The sequence below is a fragment of the Elaeis guineensis genome, chromosome 7 (genome assembly GCF_000442705.2).
Source record: "Elaeis guineensis isolate ETL-2024a chromosome 7, EG11, whole genome shotgun sequence".
NCBI classification, from domain to species: Eukaryota; Viridiplantae; Streptophyta; class Magnoliopsida; order Arecales; family Arecaceae; genus Elaeis; species Elaeis guineensis.
The window spans coordinates 72,048,085-72,075,620 of NC_025999.2; the positions used below are offsets into that span (position 1 = coordinate 72,048,085).

Consider the following 27,536-nt stretch of genomic DNA (forward strand, 5'->3'; position numbering starts at 1 on the left):
AATCATTTACCACCAACCAAACTGTCCCTAGAGTATTCTATTCCACCAAATGAAATTTAAACATAAACTAAACATTACGAATGGTTAAATTTTCCAACTTGTGCTTCCAAATGGTTGGTTCATTGGATTCATCCATCGACGTGTGAAAGAAAGTATTTGAAAGTTAAAGGATGTTGCACCCTGGAAGTAGCCTGTGTGATCCATACTGGTGGCTGATAATTTCCAGTATAATTTGCATGGAACCCACCTACTTCAATGGTGTAGAGAAGTTGGGGAATTGCAGGCATGCAGTTCTCTTTGCTCATTCAATTGATTACCTTCTCCACATGCATTGGCATGTGCAACTTTAATAGCATGTCTAAATATCACATAATCACCCTTTCAATAAGTTAACACCCTTATAAGGGATATTATTTGTATGATATCCACCCAACAAATTGCACTTCAAGATGATAGATACAATTAATGAGAAACATAATAGATGAGAACTTGCAAGCATGCTATCTATAAACTTGATGCGAAGTACATCAAGCCTCTATCTAGAAGCCTCCTGCATATTATCTATCAAACCCAAGTAACAGAACCTTCATATTGATATGGATAAGAACTAAGAAAGATAGAGATGAAAGCTTGTAAAAAATCAAATCATGTGAAGTGGGCCATATGAGAGCTGTGAACCTCATCTATGAAGAATGGAAAAAATAAATCAGATTCCTTCTCCATTACACTCTTTACAGTACCATCCATGTGAAGCTGAATATGGAGTTATGAACCCAAAGCTCAAAAACCCAAGTACTGAACTCAAACCTCAAGACCAAACTAAAAAGCCATAATCATATTCCTTTAAAGCCAAACCAAGGTTGCTCATCTTATAAGCCAACCTAGTCTACAAATTCTTCATTTATAAGGGTTGTTTTTATTGAATGAAAAGGGTCCCTCCAGAATGAACACCCAACTACCCCAATCTAAAAAATGAAAAGTAGTAAATGATCATTTAGAAACCTTTCTGGCAGGACACTGAAACCTGCTTAGTCTATTCAATAGAATTCAGTACATGTCCACAAATATCACAATCTCAGAGCCTTCTTTCATGCTTTCGTATCTAAGACACAGGAACATGGACCCTTGGTTAGGCGTCAACCAACGGGGAAGTGAACCAACCAAGATGAAAGTTCCCCTTAATCAACAAAGGCCATGACAGCCCATAAGTGCATCCAAAATGGCCACGTGTTCCAGGACACTAGACCCATGTTAGAGGACAGAACATAGAAGAGCGAACAACAAAGACTCATTAAGATCTCTCCTAAAAAGTCATCTTCATAACCGTGCCTAGAGAACCTGCCCCACCTACTCACCATTAAACACAACAAAACAGCCCCTCATTAAAAGCCCATCACCACCAATCCAGCCTCACATTCAACACCCCAATTCAATGCTCGCTGCCTTTCATACATGCTCATCTACATATATCTCCCTCCTTGCCATACATTCACAACTCCAGCTACACCTTCAGAGATATTAGCTTTTCAAGGAAAATGGAGGGTGGTATCCAATCTGTTCTCCTCTCTTGCCTCCTCTTATCTCTGCTGGTGGTGGCCTCCTCCGATGACTCCTCCCTCCAAAGTAAGTGTGCACCGGAGTTCCAGAAGCTGACCGGCTGCCTGGACTTTGCCGCTGCCAAGACCGACACACCCACAAGCCAGTGTTGCAGCTCGGTGACCGACATCCGAAACAAAGATGCTGCCTGCCTCTGCTACATCATCCAGCAGACGCATGCCGGATCCTCGACCATCAAGAGTCTTGGGCTGCAGTTCGATAGGCTCCTCCAGCTTCCACAGGCTTGCAAGCTAGCCAACGCCAGCGTCAGTGACTGCCCTAGTAAGAACACTCCTAACTACTGCTATTTAGGTGATCTTTATTAGCAGCGAGATTTCCGAAACATGCATCTCTTTTTTTCCCAAGATTTGCAACGTGTGTTAGGTTCAGCCAAAATGTTTCTTATCTGGATTGGGTTTGAAATGAAAAATATTGTTCTCAGTTTCAAGCAGCTGGCTGGATCTTAGTTAAGCCAGAACTTCAACCAAATCAGAATCTCCATGAAAGGACTTCTAGACTGGCATAACTCAAAAAAAAACAAAGGATCCTAACCTGAGACAGACAACTCAAACTTGAGCTGTATTTTATGGCAAAAGTCCTAACCTGATATTACTCAAATCAACTTAGCCAACCAGACTACAGCCATATTGTGTTTGTGGTGAAAAGTCTAGGAGTCCTTTTGAGTTCTCTTTTAGGCAGTGAGGGTCAGGGTCAGTTTAGTTTCGATTCATTTTGTGTTGGGTTAAGACTCTGCTAAAGAACCGGTCAGACCAGGTCGGCTCAATAGACTTACTAATTGAATCAGGTTAGGTTCATATTTTAACTGGACCTGACTAATCCTATTTCTGGGCAACATATTTCATAGCTCCAATAGTTTGCTGTCTTTGGGGTAGATTAATTGTTTGGCCTGGGTATGGTTCCGTATGATCGGATCTGTGGAGCATCTTTAAATTCAGATCAATTTAAAGATGAGCAGATTTGCAGCAGAACATGGACCATGATGGTTGTTCGAGTAATATATTTTAAACTTAGTAGACGGATGGATGGGCGGTTATGGTGGCCCTCACATAGTGCAATCAAATCAAATTTAACTTCATTATATTTTGAAATTAAGTACTTAGGGTTCATATCATAGTTAAATATCTGTTGCATTATGTTATTGTTTCGTGCATCCGTTGCATGCCTTCTGACATTTATAGCAATTTGAAACATTTTACCATGGTATCAAATGTACCAAAAGTGAGAAAAAATATTCGTTGCAACGGTGATACGATGTTAAATTTGTAACAAACCAATGAAAGCCTTTACATTTTATTGATTGCCATGTATTTCATCGATTCTCGAGCATAATATCCCACACTACCTTTCTGTATTTCAGTCTTTTCCGACTGTTGATTAGTTTGTTACAATAATGACATGATATCACCATTGCAACGTAAATTTGCTCCCAAAAGTGATGAGTCTAATTAGGGGAAGCTTTATTGGTTTTGTAGATAGGAGAAATTGCTGTCTTTTTTACCTCCCAGCATATGGTTTTGTGATTATTGCTTCAGATATTCAGCCGATTGTTTTGTCATTTTTAGGAATTCTTTGTCATATTCTTTTCTCTTTTTATTTTTAAAAACCCTTTGGAGATGAGTGAACTCGACTGCACAGGCTTTTTCATTTCCAAAATTGTTTGTAAAATCTTTTGAGATTTTGGTAGCATAGATTATTGCTTCCAAAAAAGGGTGAAAATAAAAATAATTAAAAAATAAAGAATAGCAGATATTTTGTGCAAATGCAATATACAACACCGGTCTACATCCATTTCACTGGTTTGTAGAGAAACAAAAATATAAAATCAACAATGATATCAAACATGCCTTTAATTTTTTAGAAATATATTTAGTTAGATAGATGAATGTGCGTAAGGCTACAACATTACTTAAAATTACGCATGATGCATTTTGAAAAAATTAAGAAAATGCTATTATGACTATAAGTCATCTGTAAAGATCTATACGGATGAGTATTTAGTTCCACATCGGTTATTCGCTGGAAAGATTTTGAATACTTATACAGACCAAGGAACCCAAATAACACCTTCCGACTAATTTTATTGAATGAAATCCTAAATTATTACAAATAATATCAGAGCTGACCCAACCTATAGCCTATGTGGACTAAGGGATATTGCACCATGTGTTCATTAGGGCTAACTACGAACTAATCATGGTATTTATGAATGGATATATGAATTTGAATCCTTAGCCTGGTAAGGACGTCGGGACTTAAATAGGAGGAGTATGTGAGGATCAAGAAACCTACATAACACCTTCCAGCTAGCTTTTTTGGATAAGTTCATGAGTTATTACATCATCAATGACACAAAATATTGGATAATAAAAAATAAAAACTTTTGATTGTCTCTGTTTTCAGAATAAAATGCTATCCTTAAACTGACAAGGATATCTGAGATCAAAAAGGGGTATTTTTATTTATGTTCCTTATTCATGTCAACTAGTAGAACAATATTATAATGTCATTAACTGAAAAGAGCAATTATATACATAACTTGGGGCTATACAAATTGCTGTATAATGGCTGTTTTGTGAACCGTAACAAACCCCCAGTTCTCCTTTCATGTTCATCTAATATTGACTGCACGCCCAGAATTAAAACCACAGTGGCTGAAGCTATATTGTAGACTGCTGTCACATTTACATACAACAGTCGGAAGGATTAAATGGCACATTTGATGACAAATGTATTGGTTGAATGACACATTTGTATTAGTTCCATACCGCCAAAAACAACAGGAATTGTGTTAATTACTTCTGATTAATGCATTTTCTATTGTTTACAGACTTCTTGATCCATCCTATGCTTTATATTTCTTTTGAACTAAGGAATTAAAAGTCAAATACTTCTTTCTCGACATAAAACCCAAATGAAAGATATGTTTGCCCATGTTTTTTTTTGAAATAAGTTAACTGGATAACCCAGAACTCTCACTCAACAAATAACTCGGAATTAGAATAGTGTTAAAAGTCAACGAGCAATTGATCAGAACAAATGAACATCTTTATAACTCTAGCATCAAAAAATCAACAAACCAGAATTAAACTATGAACATATTCCTTTGAGCTTAAACTTACTTTTCTTGAAAATGTAATATTTTTTGATGGAATTGAAAAGGTAATATAACACTGGCATTCTAGGCAATAATGAAATAAACAAAACGACATCATATTAAACCAATATGATGACAAATATATTCAACCAATTCTAGGCATCAAATGCTTATCTCCATGTCTCAATATGTAGATACTTTCCCAAAGAAATTTTCCATGATTTACAAGAGTTGTTAATATCAATGCAATGAAGCACTAACCTCTAAAAGCCTTCCTCTGAATTCTTGTTTTATTTCAGTATTTTAAGTTTTATCAGCTTTAAAACCATCATCTTTTATGCCAGCAAACCACATCCCAATTCACAGTATGAAACCAATTACTAGTTTGGTATGCGGCGGAAGAAATTAAATATCAATCTTTTTAATCTTCAGATCTGAACATTTGATGTTGTAAGTTTTAACAGATTTGATTAATTTGTATTTAAAATCGAAAAAATCAACTTCAATATTTTAACTGCTCTATCAAATATTAAATCAACTTGATGGAATCCACAAGATGAAACTAGAAGGCTTTAATATTGAGCAGGAAGTTCCCATCCTAAGCCTGCAACACATTGAATTCTTTTTACAGCTTTGGTCCTCGAGCCATTAAAAACATCCTTTTCACTTTTTAGATACCAAATCAAATAGAGAAAAGATTGGAAAATTTGAGAAAACGTTTTATATAGAAAAAAGGTTTTTCAGTGATCTTTTGTCTATGTTGAAGAATTCCAGCAATCTGACTATGGAACAACATCAAAATTACGTGCCACTAGGAACTCACATACTTAAATTTTCCACTATCCAGAACTTAATTTGTTCAGCTTTGGAGTGGCTTCTCTAGCCAAAAAAAAAGACTGTCAATTTTTGACCGGCTTAACGTGATACCAGCCATCAAATTCTAGTGCAGATTTGCACCAGATAATGGCAAAGTTAGAAATGACCATACTTAGTGACAGGTTTGCTCTTTAGTTGATAACCACTGATTACATAACACCTATAATATGTGTTTCTGCACTAACTAATGTTAAGTTTTAAGAAAGAACAGAACCCATAAAAATTAATGATAATGTATTTAATTACAAAGACATTTTTTCTCAAACAAACTATGAAATCATTTTGTCATTCATATTAACAACATGAAACAACCAGTGGTGGTTGTCAATCATGACTAAACAAATTTTATTATCTTCTTTCACTTCTCTCTTGTTTCTGACTTGTTTGACAGAACTTCTAAATATATCTCCAAGCTCGCCAGACTATTCTATCTTCAATGGCACTGCTAAAAGTAAAGCTTATAAAACTTATGCCCTCTTATAGCTTACAGTAGTTCCAGAGTAATTTCTTAAGTCAAAATTGTGTCAACATATGTATGCAGCTAATTCAGCATCCACTAATGCTACCCCTACATCTGGAGTCGTCATGCATCAGAACTGTTTTGATGGTACCTTCACCATTGCTGTGGTCTCTGCAATCTACCTATCCATCTTCGGAATATGGGCTTGAAGCAATTGCCATGACTTACTCTTATATCCTTTTGTGTGGAACATTAATGCATGTTTTTGAATGAGATACAATATGTAACATGTAAGGTCATGTGCTGGATTTCTTTTTTGAGACTATCAGGAGTTCTAACAAGAGCTAGCATGCCACAATTCTCTACCAACTTATCCTGCCATCGACTCTATTACCTTTGGATTCAACTGTTAGATTTATGAATCACTTGAACTATCACAAACTTCTTATATCTCTTCTCCATACATAAAGAAAACTCCCAAGTTGGGACATACTGAAGCCAGACTCCGAAAGGCAGAGCCTTCCCATAATTCTGAAATAGGCTCATACAATTTGAGAGAGAGAAGGAGAGCAATCTTTTGCTCTCCCGTAAATCTCTCTTCCATTTTTTTGAATTCAAGACCATTGCATGTGAGAAATACTGGTGTCAGAAAATAAGACTTGGGTGCTTCCCATCCCACAGCTTCAGCTGGTTATCCACTATGAGCACATTAAAGCATATTCAACACTACCTTGGAGATTTAAGAGTTGGCATAGACCATCAGCCTTGATGTTGCATTACAATATTAAAGCACAGTCCACTCCAAATTTAATGGTGTGTTGTCGCGTCCAAGGGTTATGTTCAGTTGTCACAGAACAGAAGCTTGAGGTATTCAACAAAGTCACCATCCTCTAATAATCAAACTGAAGGGCATTTCTCTGCAGCTCTTCTACATATAGGAGACCGCTAGAATTGCTAGTCTTCCACCAATGCAAGTAGATACCTGGTCTACATAGAATAAGGCCTTCGAGATCTAATTATATGGAAGAGATTTCTATTCCATGGACTTGACAATGGAAGTCGCAGTCAAGCAAATCCTGTATTACATCATTTCTTCCATTTTAAAAGTCTCTGTTTTTTTACCGCAGCAAAACACTGGGTCTCTTCAATTATTTACTCCAGGTTTGTCCCTTTTCTTTGAACTTTCACTAAACCAAAAAATTGATACTGTATAATCTTAATCTTTGAACTCAAAGATTGTATCTCTTACTCCACAAAGCCAAGTTGTTGCCGGATTGATTAGATTGTCAACAATTCACTTATATATGGAAACAACACTTGCTTCCTGACTTTAGAGTTGTGGCCTCCAGATAATTCAAGTGTCAAGTGTCACAAAGGTGAACCTAGTTCTTGATCAGTGCTTTCTTTTTGGCACCAGATGACACTCAAACGAAAACATCTTGAGATCAGCAGAAACTTAGAAGCTCTACTGGTTCCCATAAGAAAATGCAGACTAAAGATAATGACATTTTTAGACGTGAAACTAATAATAATATATGATGGTGATTTGAATTTTAAACATCTGGAGATCAGCAGAAACTTAGAAGCTCTGCTGGTTCCCATAAGAAAATGCAGACTAAAGATAATGACATTTTTAGACGTGAAACTAACAATAATATATTATGGTGATTTGAATTTTTTCAATAATAAGAAATCAGGTTAGTTTTGACTAAAGATAACGACTTATTTAGACACAATATTAATAATGATATAAGACGGTTCTTTGAATTTCTTCCAATAATAAGAAATCAGGTCAATTTTGCATGTATAGATGTAGGCATGTACGTGTGAAATCAGGATATTATTAGTATCATGTCTAAGAATATATGATGGTGCTTTGATTTTTTTTTTTTTCAATAGTAAAAAATCAGATTAATTTTTGTATGCATGTATATATGTATGTATAATAAGATCAGGTTGATTTTGACTGAAGACAATGACTTATTTAGACATAATAATATATGTATGTATAATAAGATCAGGTTAACTTTGACTAAAGATAATGAGTTATTTAGACATAATACTAATAATGATATGTGATGGTGCTTTGAATTTTTTTCAATACGAAGAAATCAGGTTAATTTTGTATCTGTGGATGTACATATGAGAGAGGGAGGAAGGGAAACTTTTCGTTACTTTTGTCTATTAGCAAGAAAAGTTGGGGGAGAAAATAGAAACAATAGCCACTTAACCTTGAAGGATTATTGGTGCACCTCTAATCTGTCTCCATGGGCAACCTTAGTTAATTCAAACTTTCAATGCAAGTGAAAACAAAAGGTGGTGATCTTCCATGCACTCATTCAGGGACCAAGGCAACGGGAATAATGAAGGGGGTGGGAGGGGGCATGAGCCTCCCTGCCACCAAGAATCTTCTTTACCATCTGCCTTCGGTTCATTGGATGTTTCCTTGTACGCCCACACCCTCACATCCCACTACAATGACCAAAGCCCCCATAGCCCACTCAAAACTCCATCTTGTTACAACCAAATTGATAAGTCAAGTAAAAGAAAGTATAATAAAACATAAAATGGGACTTACAAGATTTTGGTACTTCCTATACTTTGCTACATCCATCCCTGCCAAGACTGTCACCCTCAATGGCCCTCTCTTGTGTTGGGGCTTGAGGCAAGGCTCCCCATTATCGAATGACCTCTCCCACTCTCATGCTTCCAATTACATCTAAGGTATTTAGGTAAGGCTGCCGCTCTCTCTCTCTCTCTCCCCCACTCCCCCCCAAGGGACACCTAGGTGACTAAGAGGCTTCCTGTGTGTTGATGTGCAATATTGCTGTGCTGCAAATTGTAGAGGGAGTCAAATCGGATCTCAAATCATAAGGCTTCTCGATTTCTTTTAGGCATAAAAAAATCGGGTTGAGAGAGCATGAAAGGAAAATGTAGATCTCTCTTTCATTAATTTTGATAATAAAGTATTGATCTCACCAATACTATATTGCGAAAAGGAGGTTTCATATTTCAGAATACTCCTTGGAGGATTCCTTCTGTCAAATTTTGTTCTTAAAATGCCCTCACACTATATTTTCCTTTCCTATTCCTTCTGAAGCATGTTAGACATCCAGTTACCCCATTGTTTTTATTTCCTCTCGTCCCAACAGGCAATATTATAGGATTCTCTACGTCAGTCAAATTCAAATATCTCATCGTTACGTGGAACCTTTCAAATACACCAAAAACGCTCTCCTTTAATCTGACTTTTTGATTAATATATACCAAAATATTTAAAAACTAAAAATTACATGCAGCCTACCAACTATACGCAACAAGATGCCTTATCAACTAAAATCATTACGTTTCAACAATCTCATTTTAACAACCAAATACCTTCTAAAAAGTCTTAATTTTCGAAGCTGCAAATTTTTCATTTAAAAAAAAAAAAAGAGAAGATCATTATTTTGAAATCAAGACCTGCTTATGCAGCCCTAGTTTTGTTATGTTTATCTTATACATGATAGAGTAGAAAAAAATAATTAAAACAAAACTTTTATTTGTATATCATTTATTTATTTATCCAGAATCCCATATATTTATTACATTTTCGTGTTTGCCACTATGCAGAAATTTAGCAATTCTAGTTTTAAGTTTTATGAAGAAAAAGGGAACCATCAAAACAAATTCAGCATGAGAACCATAAACATGTTGATGCTCCAGGATCAAATGCACCAGTATGGTACAACTTTAAAACTATGCTGCAACATGGAACTTCCAAATCTCATAAACCTTCAAAATTTTTCAAAATTTACACCTATAGTTTAGTTAGGTACTATGTTGGGTACAAATCTCATACCACCTCAATTAACAACCATAACCATAGACTACTAGTTGTACTTCTATATCTCCACTTAAAAAAAAAAAGAAATATAATCCGATTTTTTTATTAAAAAAAAAAAAGCAAAAAGAAGCAGCAAAGAAAAATTGGAGCCTTCTCCTATTCATATTGCATTTGTTGATTTACACATCAACCACAGCAAAAGCAAAACCAGATAGACCAATTAGTTTGAATACAAATTTTCACAGGCACTCTGTCAGCAAATGGGAGTGGCGTCAGAAACTTCCACTGTTGATGCCAGTACCAATTGCGGAGAAAGAGTACCTTCCTTTTTGGCCTTCTTGCGCTCACGCTGCAGCCGGAAGTACTCCCTTTTCCTTGCTCTGTAACTATTTGGGTTCTCAGGCTGTTCAATTCGTGGGTAAACACTAACCTGTTGTGTTATGTCAGATTACATGTCATTGAAAAGTCTAAAATTAACAAATATATGAAAATGCATATCATCCAGAATTCCGAATTCACCTTTTTCTTGTCCGGCCCAAACTTCTCAAACTTGACCAGCCCATCTATCAAAGAGAAAATGGTGTGATCCTTGCCCAGTCCAACATTTTTTCCAGGATGGAACTGAAATTTTGCGATAAATTGAAGATTAAAAAAGCAAACCATCATAGAATGTAATGGTACAACCATAACATATTCTCAGTAACACTGACAGGAGAATTGTTGCAAATGTGAGGAATTCCTATAAAACTGGAGGTTTTGCACATTATTTGCTCTGTTGCATGGACACAGATGGAAGAATTAGATTCAGACTTATAAGTGTCTGACTTTGCAAAAGGAAAAAAAAAAAAAGAAAATACAGGAATGTGCAGGGAAATTCTAAATTTACATATTCATTTTATTTATTCATAACAGAAAACATAAAAAGAATAATCTGTTAAGATGTTTCAACACACATATCTCATAGCTCCAATATCAGTTTCAGGATACAAGAAACTATGGCATCTCATAAAGTTATTTCAATCCCTGCATCCTTAACAACCTTTATAAGTAACACAAATCTTCTTCTTATGTATTTTTGTGGGTTGGACTTATTAGAAAGGCCAACTAGGTGCCATTCTCTAGAAGAAGCTGCACATAAAGAGTGCAAGATGTCATATGTGTAGATTCTTTGAGGTGAACGAGAAAGTCCAAGTAACATGGATCATATACATACGTACGTACCGACAAACAGACAAGCAGGCAGGCAGACATACATGCATACACACCTACACACGCTCACACATAAATAAATATATGAATATGCCTAGTAAACTGGAGACAGATAAAAAGAAAAATGTCTACATCCCACTTTATCGGACGTACCATCAGTCACAAATAATATATTTTTAAGAGTGACAAAAATCTGCCTGAAAGACCAATGCATCATTCTTTGATCAAGAATCACAAACCAAAATATTAAGCATGAAATCCAGCGATGGCACAAGAACACACGACTTTGATCAAAGGGCTTTTAAAGGAAAATAGTAAGTTGGAGCATCACTAAGTCAAAGAAACTTCAGTAGCATTCCATGGATCCAGGACTAACGGGTATCTATGTGTCACATCTGTAACCCCAATTCCTTCCTTGCAGAAGAAAAATGAAAAAGATTCCTCCTCACAATGCTTCCTACTTAAAAGTGGTCCAAATTCAGGAGCACTTAACAGTATAATGATGAAAACTTGAATTCAAAGTCTCTGCTGAACTTCACTTGAAAAAAGGAGGTCAAAAATGAAAATGTGGATCATCAAGCTTCAGCAGTCCCATTCTTTGAAAAATAAAAATTTAAAAAAAAAAAAGGAATGGTTTAGACTAATCATATTTTCTTTGGTTTTCCCAGCTCTTGAACACCAAACCATTTCTGTTTATGCTCTATTCCACTGAGACTACAGTTCCCATTCTCCCTGCTTTTTGCATTTCAGCTCTCTGACTCGTTTGTTTTATGCTCTAAAGATGAATGCATACCCAGCTTTCTTTTCTCTTTAACTAGACATTTTTCTAGTCCAAGGAAACCTTAGAAGAATCGCGTCAAAACCTTCATGTTTAGTTGGATAGTAGAGGATAAACCAAAGATTTGCCAACAATGATGGTCCCTGCAGTGTTCTAGAGAAATGTATACAGATGTCATATCTACATCCTGTTGTACCTTGTCATTGAAGGCTAGAAACTTCCGGCTGTAGAACAAGCATCAGCCAACAAAACAACTACTGTAGATGACCGTTGGCGGCATCAACTTATAATTTCAGACTAACAAATCCATCTCCGACATGAGTAACAGAAATATAGCCACCTCTCTCAAGTTGCAGACAATCCTGAACCATAAGGCCTTTCTTATCAACACCCCTTCCCCCATCCTAGCGGCAATCAAAAACAAAGCCACCACTACCCCTCCTTCACCTCTAATGTCACTGTTTAACTTTAACAATCTCATGAGAATGACTATATAAGGCTTTCATAACAATAACGAGTAGCTCTGGTGATACCACCAAATGAACGAAACACTCAAAGACATTACTCCCTCTTTACCCCCAAAGTTTTGATATCACAATCCTATCAGGAAACTAAAACAGAGGAAACTTGATTCGATTTGTTATAAATGATATGTTACATCAGAATTCTCAGAAGAATTGCACCAAAAGCCACAAAATTTCAAACTTTAACCGAAAGAATGATATAGAATTGCAAAGTAAAGCAAAAGGAAGTTAGGGTTTCAAAAGAAGGGCCTTTACCTTGGTCCCGCGTTGCCGAACGATGATCGCCCCGGGCTGGGCCACCTGATCGCCATAGATCTTGACTCCAAGTCTCTTCCCCCTCGAATCCCGGCCGTTCTTGGTGCTTCCCGCCCCCTTCTTGTGCGCCGACTCGATCGTTAGTGGAGCCCTCAAGGGAAACGAGACGGAGGCCCCGCGGCGGAGCGAGAGCGTGCCGAAGTCGCCCTTCAAGTAGGAGGAGGACGAGCTCGAAGCTAAGGAGAAGTCTTTGAAGGCTCCGACGAGGTTGAAGCCCACCGTCGCCATTGGAATGAGTTTCTTGGCTTGAACTCCGAGAGGAGGTAGAGATACTAGCGCTTAGCAGGGTGAGAGGCCGGGGGAACAAAAATGGATAAGGGGGAAGTAGGTTGTGGATTGAGATATCATGATAGATCAGATGGCTGGAAGAATATCGGAGGATGATCGAAGGGTGACTTCATGTGGGAGGTTCGTGATCTCGGATCTGATCCATTGGATTGGAAGGCCTTTTTTTTCTTTTGGTAGAAGATTGGAAGGCCTTTGGACTCGTCAATCTAACGTGGAAGGGTGGTGGAAGGGATAGCAACAATACTATAAGTTTTCTTCTCATTGAAAAATGAATCTTGACATGGTTTCCAAAATCCGAGTGATCAAGGATTTATCTCATCATTCAAAAATTCATAAATTATTTATAAATTATTTATGACTTATTTAAGAAATCCTCTTTGGAATTCAAATTAACAATGTTATGTCTCGCCATAATTTGTGGTAATTTTACTATAACTAATTGTTGCGATATCTCCAATGATTATTGTTACAACAGGTTTCTGACTCTAGTTGGGATGGCTGGAGTCGAGCAAGATCCGCAGGTGCAGCAAGATTTGCAAAACAAGTTCTAATCGGAGTTGGTTCCTACAGAGACCTTCTGACACTCAAATTAGATCTATAGAATAGATGAGAAAGAGCATGCGAGAGAAAGAATGTACGTACCTTGAGAGTCCTTTTGAAGCCTCTATTTATAAATAGAAGTGAAGACCGTTTAGGAGATGATATTTTTGGTCTATCCCGACTGGCTTGGGCGCAACGTGGTGAAATTTGGCATCAGGATTCTAGGAATGCATCAGTTATAACTGCCTTATCTACTTTGGGGCCTGCTGTCGTGCCGCGATCGTTTGAATTTGAAAAGATGCACGAGACTTCTGAATTGAATTGAGTTCGGCTGAAGGACTTTGGATTGGTTGATTGCATGGCTGGCAGAGATGTCTCTCTGGTGCTGGTAATTGAGATCGATGGCCGAATTTAGGATCGGTGGCCGAAGTCGAGAGACTTTCTAATTGAAGGCACTACTTGGGGTGGTTCGGTCGGAAAGTAAGGATTGGTAAGGTCTGAAGTTATCAGGATCTTCCAATTGGTTATGTCTTCGGCTTGGATAACATATTAACCCCAACACATACCCTCCTAGTCTCGAGTTTGAACCAAAGTTGGCTCAGATGAAGTGAGTATATTGAGTTGAAACTGCCCTAGACATGGGGTGCATGCTCTTACTTCTGTTGAAATGACATGTCCATGATTCTTGGACGAAGTGAAGGATCATATCAATAAGTAGACACAACAAAAAGAGGAGCTGTTTGTGAAATTTGAAGGGAGGCGTGTATCATTTCGGGCACGACCCTTGTAAATGAGCCAACTAATAGCTCGTAGGCCAATGAAAACATGCCAATTGTCAGACATCCGACAGTCATGGATGATTCATATCTGTGCCGTACCATTTCATCGTGTCTATAAATAGAGGTTGTATCATTGTCTTGTCTTTTCCTTATGACACTTCCAGATCTTTCTCCTTCTTCCCTTGATTAGGTCGCCAATCTCCTCCGGATATTTGAAAAACTCCGCCCCCTGCTTTTCTTGGTTTTCTCAAGTTGTTGGCGATTTTCTCTGGTCAATTATCTCTATTTGTTGTGCGATCGTAGGTGAATTCTCTTATTTTTTTATTGATTTTGTACTCTCCCCTTCATTTTTTTGTCTTCTCGATCCTTCTCCTCAGTCCCTTTTGTTTTCTCGGCTCCTTTTTCACTTCTTCCAATCTTACTCACATTTCCTCCTTCGTTCTCTAATGGCAGACTCTAAGAGTTCTAGCGAAGACCGTTTCTCCGGATCTTCTCCTTCTTTAGGAGGAGGTTTCGTGAGATCGGATGTCGAGCATGAGGTCAGAAGGCTTTTTATACCTGACACAATTGGGTTCGTGTTGGACTTAGAGGATTTAAGTCTAATTTGGGCTCAATACAGAATTATTTCTTCATTTGAGTTGGGACTTCTAGACCCCAACAGTCGAGTCTGTAACCCCCCTCCCGATTGGCTCGGATTGTATGAAGAAGCATTTCGAGCTAGGCTTAGACTACCTATTCACCCATTTGTTGTGGAACTTTTTCGTTTTCTCAATATATCTTTTTATTCTGTCATCCTAAACTCCTTCCATTTTATCATCGATTTTGTTGCCGTTTGCATCTTAACTAACGTCCAACCAACCATTTCTCTTTTTCAATCTTTCTTCACCATCAAAAGGCATACCGAAGATTGGTGGTATGCCTCTCTCCCAAGGGGGTCCCTGCTTTGATAAGGTGAGCTCTTTCTTCAGTTCATGGGTGGAAGGATAGATTTTTGTTTGTTTCAGACTCTTTCATTGAGGATTAAAGGCTTCTATACTAAGGATGGCTAAGGGATTCTATTTTTCAGATCCCAAAATTAAGAGAAGAGGACATAGAGTACTTCAAAATTTTACAGAGATATAAAATTTCTTGTCTGAAGCAATTGCTATCGGAGCAAACCTTCTATAATATTGGTCTTACTTCGGCAAACCCTAGAGGTGAGAGTCGATTTGGTTGTTCTCCCAATATCCATGATCTTCTTTTTTTGTATTGACTTATCTTAATTTGTTGCAGATATGAGGTTCGAAGAACTTAAACTATTGAAGAAGAATGCACTGAAGAAGAGGAAGCCTTCAGCCGCCACCAGGACTCAAAAGAAGTAGAAGACCACCGATGCTAGAAAAGGGGAAGCAAACTCCTCCTGGGTCTCTTCCGTCCTGATCGAAGTCATCTTAGCTGCTCTGGCTCAGGCAGACTCTTCCAAGCTTACCACCTTCTTGCCCTCAAAGCTGGGGGGAGCAGTCAATCTACCCCTCGAGGTAAGCAACCAAGTTTGGTCCCCTCCGAGGTACCGAACTACCAAGAACTCAGTGCAACCCTCCTCCTGCCAGATGTTTCATTCGAAGACTAGAGGGTTACTCATGAACTACTAGAGGGAATACTTCTGCGCACCGATCTGGATAGGATTGAGAGGCAGAGTTTTAATAGCCAATAGAGGGAGGTTATGACCTCCATTATCTAAGTGAGTTCTGCCCTTCTTTTCGCTCTTTTTTCTTCTCTTTCTTTTTTTTTTATTCATTTTCTTCTGGATGCGATTGGGTCATTATGTTGCTGTTTTCATCAACACATTGAGGATTGCTCGATCAGATGCCACCAAAGCACAAAAGAAGTGCGAGAAGGTGGATGCTGCTACAGTCGAAGCTCGATTAAAGGCAAAGACGACCGTAGCCGAAGTTGAAGCCAAATATCTGAAAGAGGCATTGGATAAGGCTGAAACTTCCAAAATAAATGCCAAGGCCAATCTAGTCTTGGAAAAGAAGAAATGGCACGTGGCACGGGCCAAGGTCACAGATGTTGAGAAGAAGGTCGAAGGACAAATCATCGAGGTCGAGCATCTGATAGTGGAGGCCTTCCAGGCTTTGCAGGAGTTCACTGAAGAAAAGGTGAAGTTCAGCGAAAAACCTTTGAGACCGGACAAGACATCTACCGTCAGAAGATAGGGCCCACTTCCTAGACCTGGACCTTTCATTCCTAGATGAGGAAGAGGCCGATGATGATCTACCCTCTGACCCCATGATAGCTGAAGAGTAGCCACACTCTGGTCAGGTGGTCAAAGAGATGCCCGCATCAACCATCGTCGAAGTTCCATTGTCACCGATGCCTCTGTAGCCTAGCAGAGGGGCTAAACAACCAACTGAAGCCATTCTAAGCTCTTCTACCGACCCTTTTGCCTAGGTTGTAAATACTTGAATCTTATATTTTTTTTTTTCTGTCAATGTAAAATTAACTTTTTATTAATGAAAAGAACTTATTATAGAATGAAAGTTCTTGAAAGTAAATAAAGGCTATGATGAAGCTTCAACAGAAATAATATGTCTGATGGGGTGTCTTAAGCAGACTGATAGAGCACACACCACAAAGAAGTCTAAGCTGACCAAAGAGCGCAATAAATTTATGAAGGTGGTAAGAGAGGCAACTTGGGGTGCAACTGCAAAAGCAGCTCATTATCACGACGAACTTCATGCGGCTCAAGAAAGGATCTCTAAGCTGGAGTATACCATAGCATTGTCCAAAGCCATTGAAGAAGCCAAGTGGGATTCGACCATTAAGATAAGTCGACTTCGGGATGAGCTTCGTTTGACTCAGAAAACAATTGACTGTCTCAAGTGCTCAATAAACAAAAAGAAGTCAGCAATTATCGAGCTTCGAAGCAAACTAAATTTGGCTAAGAAGACCATTGATCATCTCATTCAAACCTTGAATAAGGAGAGGTCTATGATGGTAGAGCTTTGCATTAAGTTAGCAAAAAGTATGCCAGCAGGTAGGGTTGTTGAAGACAAAATTATGTGGTAAGAGACCAGGCTTACCGCTACCCAGCTCGAAATGATTCTCCAGACTATGAAATCATTCACCACAGCTTTTGAGGTCAGCTTTAAAGAATGTAGGGCATCAGTCAAACGACATTTCCCCAAAGTTGATATATCTCTTCTTGAAGCTTCAAGCAAGAGGATGATGCCCCAGGCCATCGATGTCCATCTAGAAGGTTCAGCAGCTGATGACGCATCAAGTCTACAAGGTGCTAAGGTTCCATAGGCTGAAGGTGAATCTTCTCTATATAACTGATGTATTCTTCTTCTTCTTCTTTTTTTATTTTTTTTTGTAGTCATCTATTCTTTGCGACATAATTGTTGTAATAAGATAAGTTTTGGAATAAAATATTTTAGATTGAAGTCTCTTATTTCATCTATATTTTCTTATCTTCTTTAGTTTGTTAGTTAGCATGGTCTGAACTCAAACTCTTTTAGACCTCATATAAAGGTTCACCAGGGACCTTTTGAGTTGGCCTTTTTCCTTTCGAATAGCTGAAGCTTTAAATCTAGCTGATTTTGAAATAAAGGGTTTTTGATGGTCCTTATGTTAAATGTATGTCCTAGAAGTCAATTATTATCTGACACATTATTCATTCTATGACACATTTATATTTAAACTATTAATTTAATCAATAAAAGATAAGTTTTTTTTTCATCCAAATATTATGTATCCTTGAATCATCTTTGAAATTGATGTTACGATACATATTCTCAATTATTGAGAAATAGAGATATGTATGATCGATTTTTAAATTACTCTCAATCATAAGATAGTCATGAGGACAGTAATCCATCCAGATAGATTGGTGCATGGTTCGCTTCTTTCGAGATAGATGAGTCTCTAATCTACAGTGTAGAGATACTGAATGGCAAATGCGAGTAGTTGTTAGAGAATAACTAGTATTGAGCATGACCATACGAGAGATTACATGAATTTCTTTCAATCGTTAGTGATCATCTCGATATTATAGTGTGTGATTAGTCTTTTGACCTGCAATATCATAGTTACTTATAGTAAGACTGCTGTAGTTTGACTACACATAAGCATTGACTCAATTATGATTTTTTGTAATAGATATTGAGTTCAGTTGGTTGAGCTGTAGGAGCAACGTGTACATCTAGATGTGATCTATCAACCTTGATAGAGAGGAGTAGTTCTATAAGATTTGAGAAGCTGAGTCCACAAGTCTATGACCTAGCAGTGTGATTAATGAAAAAAAAATTTTATTTGAAATCACTATTGGACTTGAGCTGATTGGATCTATCATATGACTGATGATGAGATTTGACGATTTATCCATGAACTGTCATCGAGTAGAGACTCATGATAGAGAGACTGTATCATATATTAACTACACCTAGAGATTCTATTTTGGATCTGTTAGATTATCACTACATATTGCTAGATGTCAGTGGTGGATTGTGAGAGTTCAATAAGATCGCTCTGGATCAATAATCCTTGTTAAGTTAGAGTAAAACTGTTTCAATCCACTGAAAGAGATTTCAGTTATACTTATAATAGAGATCATAGTATGTCTCACTAGCAGACAGAATTGAACCCATGGAGTCACATATAAAGGGAGAAGATCTAGATTAGTTATAATTGGACTTATGAAGTACCAATTTATATAGATTTAAAAAAATTCTACTGGGTTTATGTTAATCTTGCTAGCATCTGAATGAACTCAATTCCTCTTATAGTTGGTTTACTTATATAATAAGATTTATTTTTTTCAATCATCCTAAAATTAGTTTATATTAATTTTAGCATATGAACTAGATCCATAAGTACTTTCATATGATGAATGCATACTAAGATTAAAAGTATATTAATCTGATTTTTTTCGCTACATTTTGAATTTAAAAAAATTTTGAAATCCACATGCACTAGCATCTATACAAAATTATGCGGCAAGAGATCAGGCTTGCCGCTACCCAACTCGAGATGGTTCTCTAGACTATGAAATCATTCACCACAACTTTTGAGGTCAGCTTTAAAGAATGTAGGGCTTCAGTCAAATGACATTTTCCCAAAATTGATATATCTCTTCTTGAAGCTTCAAGTGAGGGGATGATGCCCAAGGCCGTTGATGTCAGTCTAGAAGGTTCAGCAGCTAACGATGCATCAGGTCTACAAAGTGCTAAGGTTCCATGGGCTGAAGGTAGATCTTCTCTACGTAACTGATGTATTCTTCTTCTTCTTCTTTTTTCTCTTTTTTTTTTGTAGTCATCTATTCTTTGCGACTTAATTGCTGTAATAAGACAAATTTTGGAATAAAATATTTTAGATTGAAGTCTCTTGTTTCATTTATATTTCCTTGTCTTCTTTGGTTTGTTTGTTGGCATGGTCTAAACTCAAACTCTTTTAAATCTCATATAAATGTTCATCAGGGACCTTTTGATTTGGCCCTTTGCCTTTTGAATAGCTGAAGCTTTAAATCTAGCTCATTTTGAAATGAGGGGTTTTCGATGGTCCTTATAGGTTAGCCCTCATCTCTTGGTTGTCGGGGTCTTCGATTCATATCGCTTGGAATGGTAACGTCTGAAGGTCCTTATAGGTTAGTCTTCATTTCTTCATAGATTAGCCCTCTAAAAATCTTTTTAGGTTAGCCTTCATTTCTCAAATGAAGATTCTTATAGGTTAGCCCTCCGAAGATCTTTTTAGGTTAGCCTTCATTTCTCATGTTAGGGTTCTTATAGGTTAGCCCTCCAAAGATCTTTTTAGGTTAGCCTTTGCTTCTCAGTCAGTCAAAATTTTCAATGGCTCTACTCAATTAGAAATGAGGGGCCTTTAAGAGTCCTTGTAGGTTAGCCCTCATTTTGCGACTGTCGAGGTCTTCGGTTCGAAAGCCATGAGAAAAGCGATAATATCCTAAAAAAATTATTTTATTGAAAGATGATTAATACATCATTAATAATACATCCGAAGGTTCTTCGAGTTCCATGGCTGAAGTAAGAAAATTTCATCCAGTTGCTTGAGATGATAAGTTCCAATTCTGATGACTTCATCCATCCGATAGGGGCCTTTCTATTTTGGAGACAACTTCTCCCATTCTGTGGATTGCGATACTTCGATGCGGTGCAAGATTAGGTCACTGGCTTTGAATTTCTTACCTCAGATATGAGAGTTATAGCATCGCATCACTCTATGCTGGTAGGTTATCATCCTCACTTGCGCTTGCATTCGGACCTCCTCCAGCAGATCTAGATTTGTCCAAAGTAGTTTCGCATTATCTTGGTCGTTATGATTCTTGACTTGTGCGGATGGGAGTCTGATTTCTATAGGGATAATTGCTTCTATCCTAAAAGAGGCTAAAAGGAGTCTCTCCTGTGGGTATCCTTTGAGTGGTCCAATAGGTCCAAAGCACATGTGTAGTTCATCCACCCAAATCCTTTGGCTTGATCTAACCTGGCCTTCACTCCCTACAAAAAGGTACGGTTAGTCACTTCAGCTTCTCTATTAGCTTATGGATGTCTCACTAATATGAGAGAACTGACAGTCATTGTCTATGATTAGCACCTATGGGAGGCCGAAGTAGCAGATGATAAACTTTCACACAAAATCTTTTACTCTAGCTTTGGTAATGCTGGTGATGAGTTCGACTTTCACCCACCTTGTGAAGTGGTCGATAGTAACAAGTAAAAACTTTCTCGGGCCCGACATCTGAGAAAAAAAATCCAAAATGTCCATCTCCCATTGTGCAAATGGCTAGGGGGAATGGATCAGGATCAGTGGAATAGTTGGTTGGCATTAGATGTTGGTATTTTATTAGCATCGATCACAGCTTTTGGTGAAGTCAACTGCATCCTGCTGCATCATGGGCCAATAGTATCCCTGTTGAGATATTTTATAAACCAATGACTTACCACCTAGGTGGTTTTTGCATATCCATTCATGTATCTCTTGCAGGGCATAATCAGCTTTGGATGGATGCAAACATTTGAGAAGCGAAAAGAAAAAGGACCTTCTATACAATTTGCTTTCATAGAGAATATAGCGAGGCACTTAGTGTTTGATTCTACGAGCCTTCTTTGAGTTCGATGGCAACACTCCATCTCTCAAGAATTGGATATATAGATCCATTCAGCTTGGTTCGATGTTAATGTGCAATATTGGGACTAGTTCTTCTATGCTTGGTTCCTTCAAGACTTCAAATAAGGACTTCCCGGGCAGGTCTCCTATTCTTTGGGCAGATCTTTTAGTGCCAAAGTCGTGAACTTGGATAATAGGTCAGCTCTTGAGTTCTTCGATTTAGATACTTGCTAAATGTCAAAATTAACAAGCACCAGAATAAGATCTTTCACTTTCTGTAAGTATTTCTTCATAATTTTCTCCTGCACCAAGAAATCTCCCTTCACTTGTCCCACCACTGATTGAGAGTCACTACAGATCCTTAGCTTTTATACTTTGAGTTATTTTGCAATTTTTAGCTTGACGATGAGAGCTTCATATTTTTTTTCATTGTTGGTGGCCAAAAAGTCAAACCACAAGGCATATTCGGCGATGAATTCTTTCAGACCAATTAGTAATAGGCCTGCTCTTGACCCGATAAATTTTGATGATCCGTCCACATGCGTGACCCAGGGCTCTTTAGGTTTGCCTTCCAGTGAGCTTTTGGTTGGCCCAGGTACTTCGTGGCTATCCTGCAAGATCATATATTCTGAAATACAGTCTGCTAGGGCCTATGCCTTGATAAAGGGATGGGATCAAAATTTTATGTCGAACTCTGTGAGCTCAATCATCCATTTTACTAATCAACCTGATGTGTTGGGCTGATGCAAGACCATCTTAAGTAGTGGATCAGTTAGGACTATGATGCTGTGTGCTTGAAAATAGTGTCAGAGCTTTCGAACTAAAATAATGAGAGTGTAGATAAGTGTTTCCGACCTGATGTACCTGATTGTGATATCTTGGAGAGTCTTGCTGATGTAGTAGATCGACTTCGGGATTTTGTCCCATGCGTAGATTAATACTGCACTTATTGCAATAGGAGAGATCGCCAAATATAGATAGAGCTCTTCATTGGTCTCTGGCTTACCAAGAAGTGGCATGGAGGCGAAGTAATTCTTCAATTCTTTGAATGCTTGTTGGCATTCTTTGGTTCATTAGAAGTTCTTTAGTTGCTTGAGGATCTAGAAGAAAGGAAGACAATGTTCAGCTGATCCAGAGATGAACCGACTTAGCACTGCCACTTTTTCTGTGAGGCATTGGACCTCCTTCATAGTCCTTAGCGCATTCATTTCTTGTATGGCCTGGATCTTTCACGATTTGCTTCTATTCTTTGGTCCAAAATCATGAACCCCAAGAACTTCCCTGAGGCAACCCAAAGGTGCACTTCATCGGATTCAACTTTATCTGATATTTTTGAAGAGTGGTGAAGGCTTCCTTGAGATTAGAGCTATCAAGACAGGTCGGTCCAGCCTGACCCACCTCAACCCACCCTGACCTGCCTGTAAACGGGTCAGAGCGGGCTGGTCTGTCTAACTGACGGGTTGAAAAAATTTCAACTCAATTCAACCCGCCATGGGCCGCAGGTTAAACGGGCTAACTCGTCAAAATTCTAAAAAAAAAATTGTTAGGGTTCTACAGATGGTGCTGGTGGGCGTAGGGAAGCCCGAGTGGAGGGGTGGGGCAGACTCGCGAGCATGCTGGGTGGAGGGGTTGGGAGGGAGCGAGGGGCGAGAGCGGAGGAGCCCATTGAAGACTTGGGGAGGGGGGTGGGGGAATGTGAGTTCAGTGACTATGGAGAGCATCATGGGAAAGGGGCGCAAAGGGTGGGGTGCAAGCACCGGGGTGGGGTGCATGTGGCCACAGGGGGATGGGAGCATGGCACCAGGGAGGAGGAGCTCGTCGGGGAGTGGGTGTGGAGGGGAGCTAGGATACGAGCGTTGGGGAGCACGGAGGAGCTCACGGGGGCCTGGGATGTGGGCGTCGGTGGTGGGGGGAGGGAGGTGGGGGCCATGGAGGAGCTAATGGGGAGCCGGGGGCTGCGATGTGGGTGCTAGAGAGCATGGAGGAGCTTGCCAGGGCTGTACCAAAAAAAAAAGAGAAGAGACTCACTGTGCCACTATGGGCGATGGAAACTGGGCGACGGAGTCTGAACGTGACAGGGGCAGCAGCTTCTCTGGGTCTCTCCTCTCTTTCTTATTGAAACATGAAAGGGGATAAGGGATTAGGAAAAAAGGAGATTTGGGTTTGGGGTCAGTAGTAATTTCAAAATATATAATATATAATATATATAAAAAGAGGTGGGTCAGCCCACCTCGACCTGCCAATTCAAATGGGATGGGTCATTTGATCCACTTTCAAATAGGTTGCTAAAATATGAATCCAAACCTCTCTATTTACATGACGGGGTGGGCCAACTCGACGAACCCAACCCAAATTGACAGCTCTATTTGATATCATCAATATGGGTTAGTAAGGACTTGCTTTTGATGAGCATGTCATCCACATAGGCCTTCATGTTCTATCCGATCTTATCTTTAAAAATTTTATTTATGACGTGCTGAAAAATTGCATCTGCATTCTTCAAGCCAAAGAGCATAACTCCATAACAAAAGAAACCTCGATCAGTAATAAAGATGATTTTCTCCTCATCTTCAGACACCATCTGGATTTGGTTGTAATCAAAGAAAGTATCCATGAAGGTGAGTTAGTGTCCCAAAGTAGTGTCCATCAACTGATCAATCCGATATGTGGATAGCTATCCTTTGGATAAGTTTTATCCAAATCAGTAACATCAATGTAAATTCATCATTTGCTATTTACCTTCTTCATGAGGACTATGTTAGCGATCCAGTCCAGATAGATTTCCTCCCATATGACATCGGCCTTAAGTAGCTTGTCCACTTCCTCAATTATTGCCTTCTACCATTCGGGGGCAAAACTTCATTTCTTTTGCTTGATAGATCGATAGATTGAGTTTACGTTCCGTCAGTGGGACATCACTGTAGGGTCAATGCTTGGCATATCAGCTGGTATCCAAATGCAAACATCTACATTTTTCTATAAAAAAAATGAGATGATCTTTCGTTATCTTATCCAAGTTTAATCTGATCAGAACTGTATGCTCCACATTCCCATCATTTAGTGGAATCATCTTGAGATCTCCCATCGGTTCTCTATGCTCTTCAGCTATTCATCACGGATGTCTAGGCTGTCCATGGTACATGTATCAAGAGATTTTATTCCCTATAGAGTGAGGGTGTAACACTACCGTGCCAAGGTCTGATATCCTCGAATCTCTCCAACACCATACTCAAACAAAAATTTCATCTTTAAGCAATATGTAGACACTACGGCTCGAAGCACATTCAGTCCTAGTGATGTGTTATATTTTTATAGTAATTATTATTATTAATTTTTAATGATTTTGATATTTTTGGTATAATAAATTAACACAATGATCAATCTAATAAATTGATATAAAAATTAACTTAATAAACATAAGAACCTGATATGCTTTATGTCAATTGCAGGTAATTGAGCTAGGTCACACCTAATAAACTTTAACCAAATTTTAAAGGTCGAATTAAGTGAAATTGGTTGAGTCCAAATCAGCAGGGTTAGTCATCCAGAGTCATCAAGGTCTTACATCAAAATCAGAGTCCATCTCGAAGCAGAATAATCAAATCAAGTGATCAATGGATCCCACACCTCATCCTTATTGGAGCCATCAGCCAAAAAAGAAATCAGGGGTGTAGGAAACAAATCAAGTAATTAATCTCTCTCATCTAGTTAGCCAACCTTAATTCTGGATATTTTAGCATGAGGACTCCTGAAAGATAAGTTACAAGACTCCAAATTGAGTAAGACCAGATCCTACAAAATTTTGAGAGAAGCAAGAAGGAACATGATTTATGAAATTGAATTTAGATTTCAGATAAGGTGGCTACATCAGATTGAAGTTGGTAACAATGTTGGACACAACAAAAAATACCCGATACATCCAAATTCTTTCTAGTTTTTCTTGATGCAAAGATCTGATATGACAACCAATTTTGGGTAGCAAAGAGCTATCTTGGAAAGGAATAAATGATAGAAAATTAGAGTTCAAACTAATTCTACATGAGGAGCAAACTTGGAAAGAATTGAGATCAATTTTTAGAAGACCTGATTTAGATGGCTGAAACCTTACTTTATTTTTGCAGATTTTGTAGACCCAGGAAGGCTGCAGAGGGAAGGAATACTTTTTCTCTGATTAACCATGTCTCCTTTCTTTCTTTTACCATGGAAATCAGAATAAAATTAAAAAATTTGGGACGGCATAAGGAGTAGATGGCTGGTGGTTGCTTAAAGTCTATCTAAAGGAGAGGAGATTCTATACCAAATAAGAAGAATTATACATAGAATAAAATTATGAGAAAAATATCACCTTAACCCTAGACCTAGCCCTATTTAAGGGCCCCAAAACACTAGCAAGTAGGGAGAAAGAATCATCTTGGAAAGCTAAAAATCAAACAAAGAGTTTTGAGTACCTGGGAGATTTGAAGAGAGGATTCGTTCGGCTCTACAATTCCTTCAGAGTTTTTAATTTTTTTTCCTATTTACTTTGAATTTATTTTCTAGAATTCATTGTTAGGATGATTTTGGATTTTTATTCAAGTAAACTTGAGTTTGATTTTAATATTATGAGGAGCTAAATTTTTAGCTAGGATACCTGATGTAGCTTGGATTTAATTTCAATTTTAAAATTTTATATTATTTTTTTTATTAATGTAATTACTTGTTATTTGCACTTAATACTTTGAGTATTATTATCTTTGGTACTTGATTGATTCTAATTTACAATTGGTACTAGAATGGAAGATTTTAAATTGAAGTTAATAACAAGCATCACAGGAATAATAATTAGAGTGGGAGCAAAAGATTTGACCTATGAGATCTTGAAAATAATCATTATGCTTAATGAATTAATTAAAATCTATTTTACTATTGGAAGATAGATTATAGATTTTAATTAGCATTTTTAATAAGTCTTGGAAGAGATTATTAAATAATTTAGGATTATTGATCCTTACATTAATAATTAAGTTTGGATTATTAATCAGAATAGTTGGAATTAATAATTGGTCCAAGTAAAATCAGATACACCCTAGTGCTTTAACAATTGAATTTTGATTCAACTTTCTTTGAGTTCTTTAGAGTTAATTTTAGCCTTAGTTAAATTTATTTTTCATTATCATTCAGTTTAGATCGTTCAGATATTAGTAGAATTAGCATTCATTTTTAGTAATTAAACTCATTCCTCATGGGAATGATCTCTTATTCATCATTGTATTACTTGAGCAATTTCGTGCACTTGCGAAATAGGCTATCACCTGGTCACCTGAGGATGGCATTATAAGCCGACGACGTTCGGACTACAAAAAAATCGACCTGAGCTATGAATTATTGAGGGGCTCGATCGGTAACTACCGTTAAGATAATGACTCCTTTAACAGAAACAGCATCCCTAGTGAATCCTATGAGAGGGGAATCAAGTTATCCTAATTGGTCCGAGGATAAATCCATTTTAAATAAAGCATCATAGAATAATACATCAGCCAAACTTTTATTATTAACTAATATATTGTGTATATCATAATTTGCTATATTCAAAGATACAACGACCGCATCATTATGTGGGAAGTGAACTCCTTGTGCATCTTCTTCGATAAAAATAATGGGCTTTTCAATTTTTCATCCTTGGTTAGTTCTATGGGTTCCTTCGTCCCACCGCCATGATGCCCTGCGATTATGGTATTTATTATTTCAGCTATAAGTCGATCTCTAGAGGGCTCTCTTTGCTACTGCTCTGGTGGTTGTGGTGACCTCCGTTGTTCTTCCTACTGCTCGCACTGATATCTGATGAACCAATCCAGACATCTACACCAAATAAGCTCCTCGATCTCATTTTGAAGTTGGATGTAGTCTTTTGTATTGTGGCCATGATCGTGGTGGTAGAGATAATATTTAATCATATCGTACTGACCTGAGTTAGTATGCATCCTTCTCACCCTAGAGAATCGATCCCTTATCTCCATCAACACCTAGATTCTGGGGGTGTTTAGCGGCATGTAATTTGTGAACCTTCTTGATGGAGATGTACGTACCTCCTTCTAAAAGGGCTCCTTGTCTAATGATTTCGAGGAGGGGTTCTAGACCTTCGATATCTGA

General features: G+C 38.0%; 2 protein-coding genes across 2 annotated transcripts; one reads left to right on the forward strand and one right to left on the reverse strand.

Moving 5' to 3' along the window:
• The first annotated feature begins 1,457 nt into the window (after positions 1 to 1,457).
• Positions 1,458 to 6,416, forward strand: LOC105048987 (non-specific lipid transfer protein GPI-anchored 1). Its single transcript, XM_019851585.3, has 3 exons — positions 1,458 to 1,878; positions 5,979 to 6,038; positions 6,129 to 6,416. The coding sequence occupies exons 1-3, from the start codon at positions 1,536 to 1,538 to the stop codon at positions 6,254 to 6,256; spliced, it is 531 nt and encodes a 176-aa protein (XP_019707144.1). The 5' UTR covers positions 1,458 to 1,535; the 3' UTR covers positions 6,257 to 6,416.
• A 3,588-nt stretch (positions 6,417 to 10,004) lies between these two features.
• On the reverse strand, positions 10,005 to 13,002 carry LOC105048988 (large ribosomal subunit protein bL27c). The gene is made up of 3 exons (XM_010928517.3): positions 12,640 to 13,002; positions 10,393 to 10,494; positions 10,005 to 10,303 (listed from the first exon to the last, which is right to left on the reverse strand). Exons 1-3 carry the CDS (start codon positions 12,925 to 12,927, stop codon positions 10,127 to 10,129), a joined length of 567 nt encoding a protein of 188 aa, XP_010926819.1. The 5' UTR covers positions 12,928 to 13,002; the 3' UTR covers positions 10,005 to 10,126.
• Positions 13,003 to 27,536: the final 14,534 nt, after the last annotated feature.

What these genes read in the sequence shown, in the direction of transcription:
- LOC105048987 (XM_019851585.3), top strand. Translation starts at nt 1,536, where the DNA reads ATGGAGGGTGGTATCCAATCTGTTCTCCTCTCTTGCCTCCTCTTATCT. An exon ending in CAGCGTCAGTGACTGCCCTA is followed by an intron (nt 1,879 to 5,978) that starts GTAAGAACACTC and finishes CTTGTTTGACAG; the next exon opens with AACTTCTAAATATATCTCCA. An exon ending in CTTCAATGGCACTGCTAAAA is followed by an intron (nt 6,039 to 6,128) that starts GTAAAGCTTATA and finishes ATATGTATGCAG; the next exon opens with CTAATTCAGCATCCACTAAT.
- LOC105048988 (XM_010928517.3), bottom strand. Translation starts at nt 12,927, where the DNA reads ATGGCGACGGTGGGCTTCAACCTCGTCGGAGCCTTCAAAGACTTCTCC. An exon ending in TTCGGCAACGCGGGACCAAG is followed by an intron (nt 10,495 to 12,639) that starts GTAAAGGCCCTT and finishes GCAAAATTTCAG; the next exon opens with TTCCATCCTGGAAAAAATGT. An exon ending in TTGGGCCGGACAAGAAAAAG is followed by an intron (nt 10,304 to 10,392) that starts GTGAATTCGGAA and finishes ATAACACAACAG; the next exon opens with GTTAGTGTTTACCCACGAAT.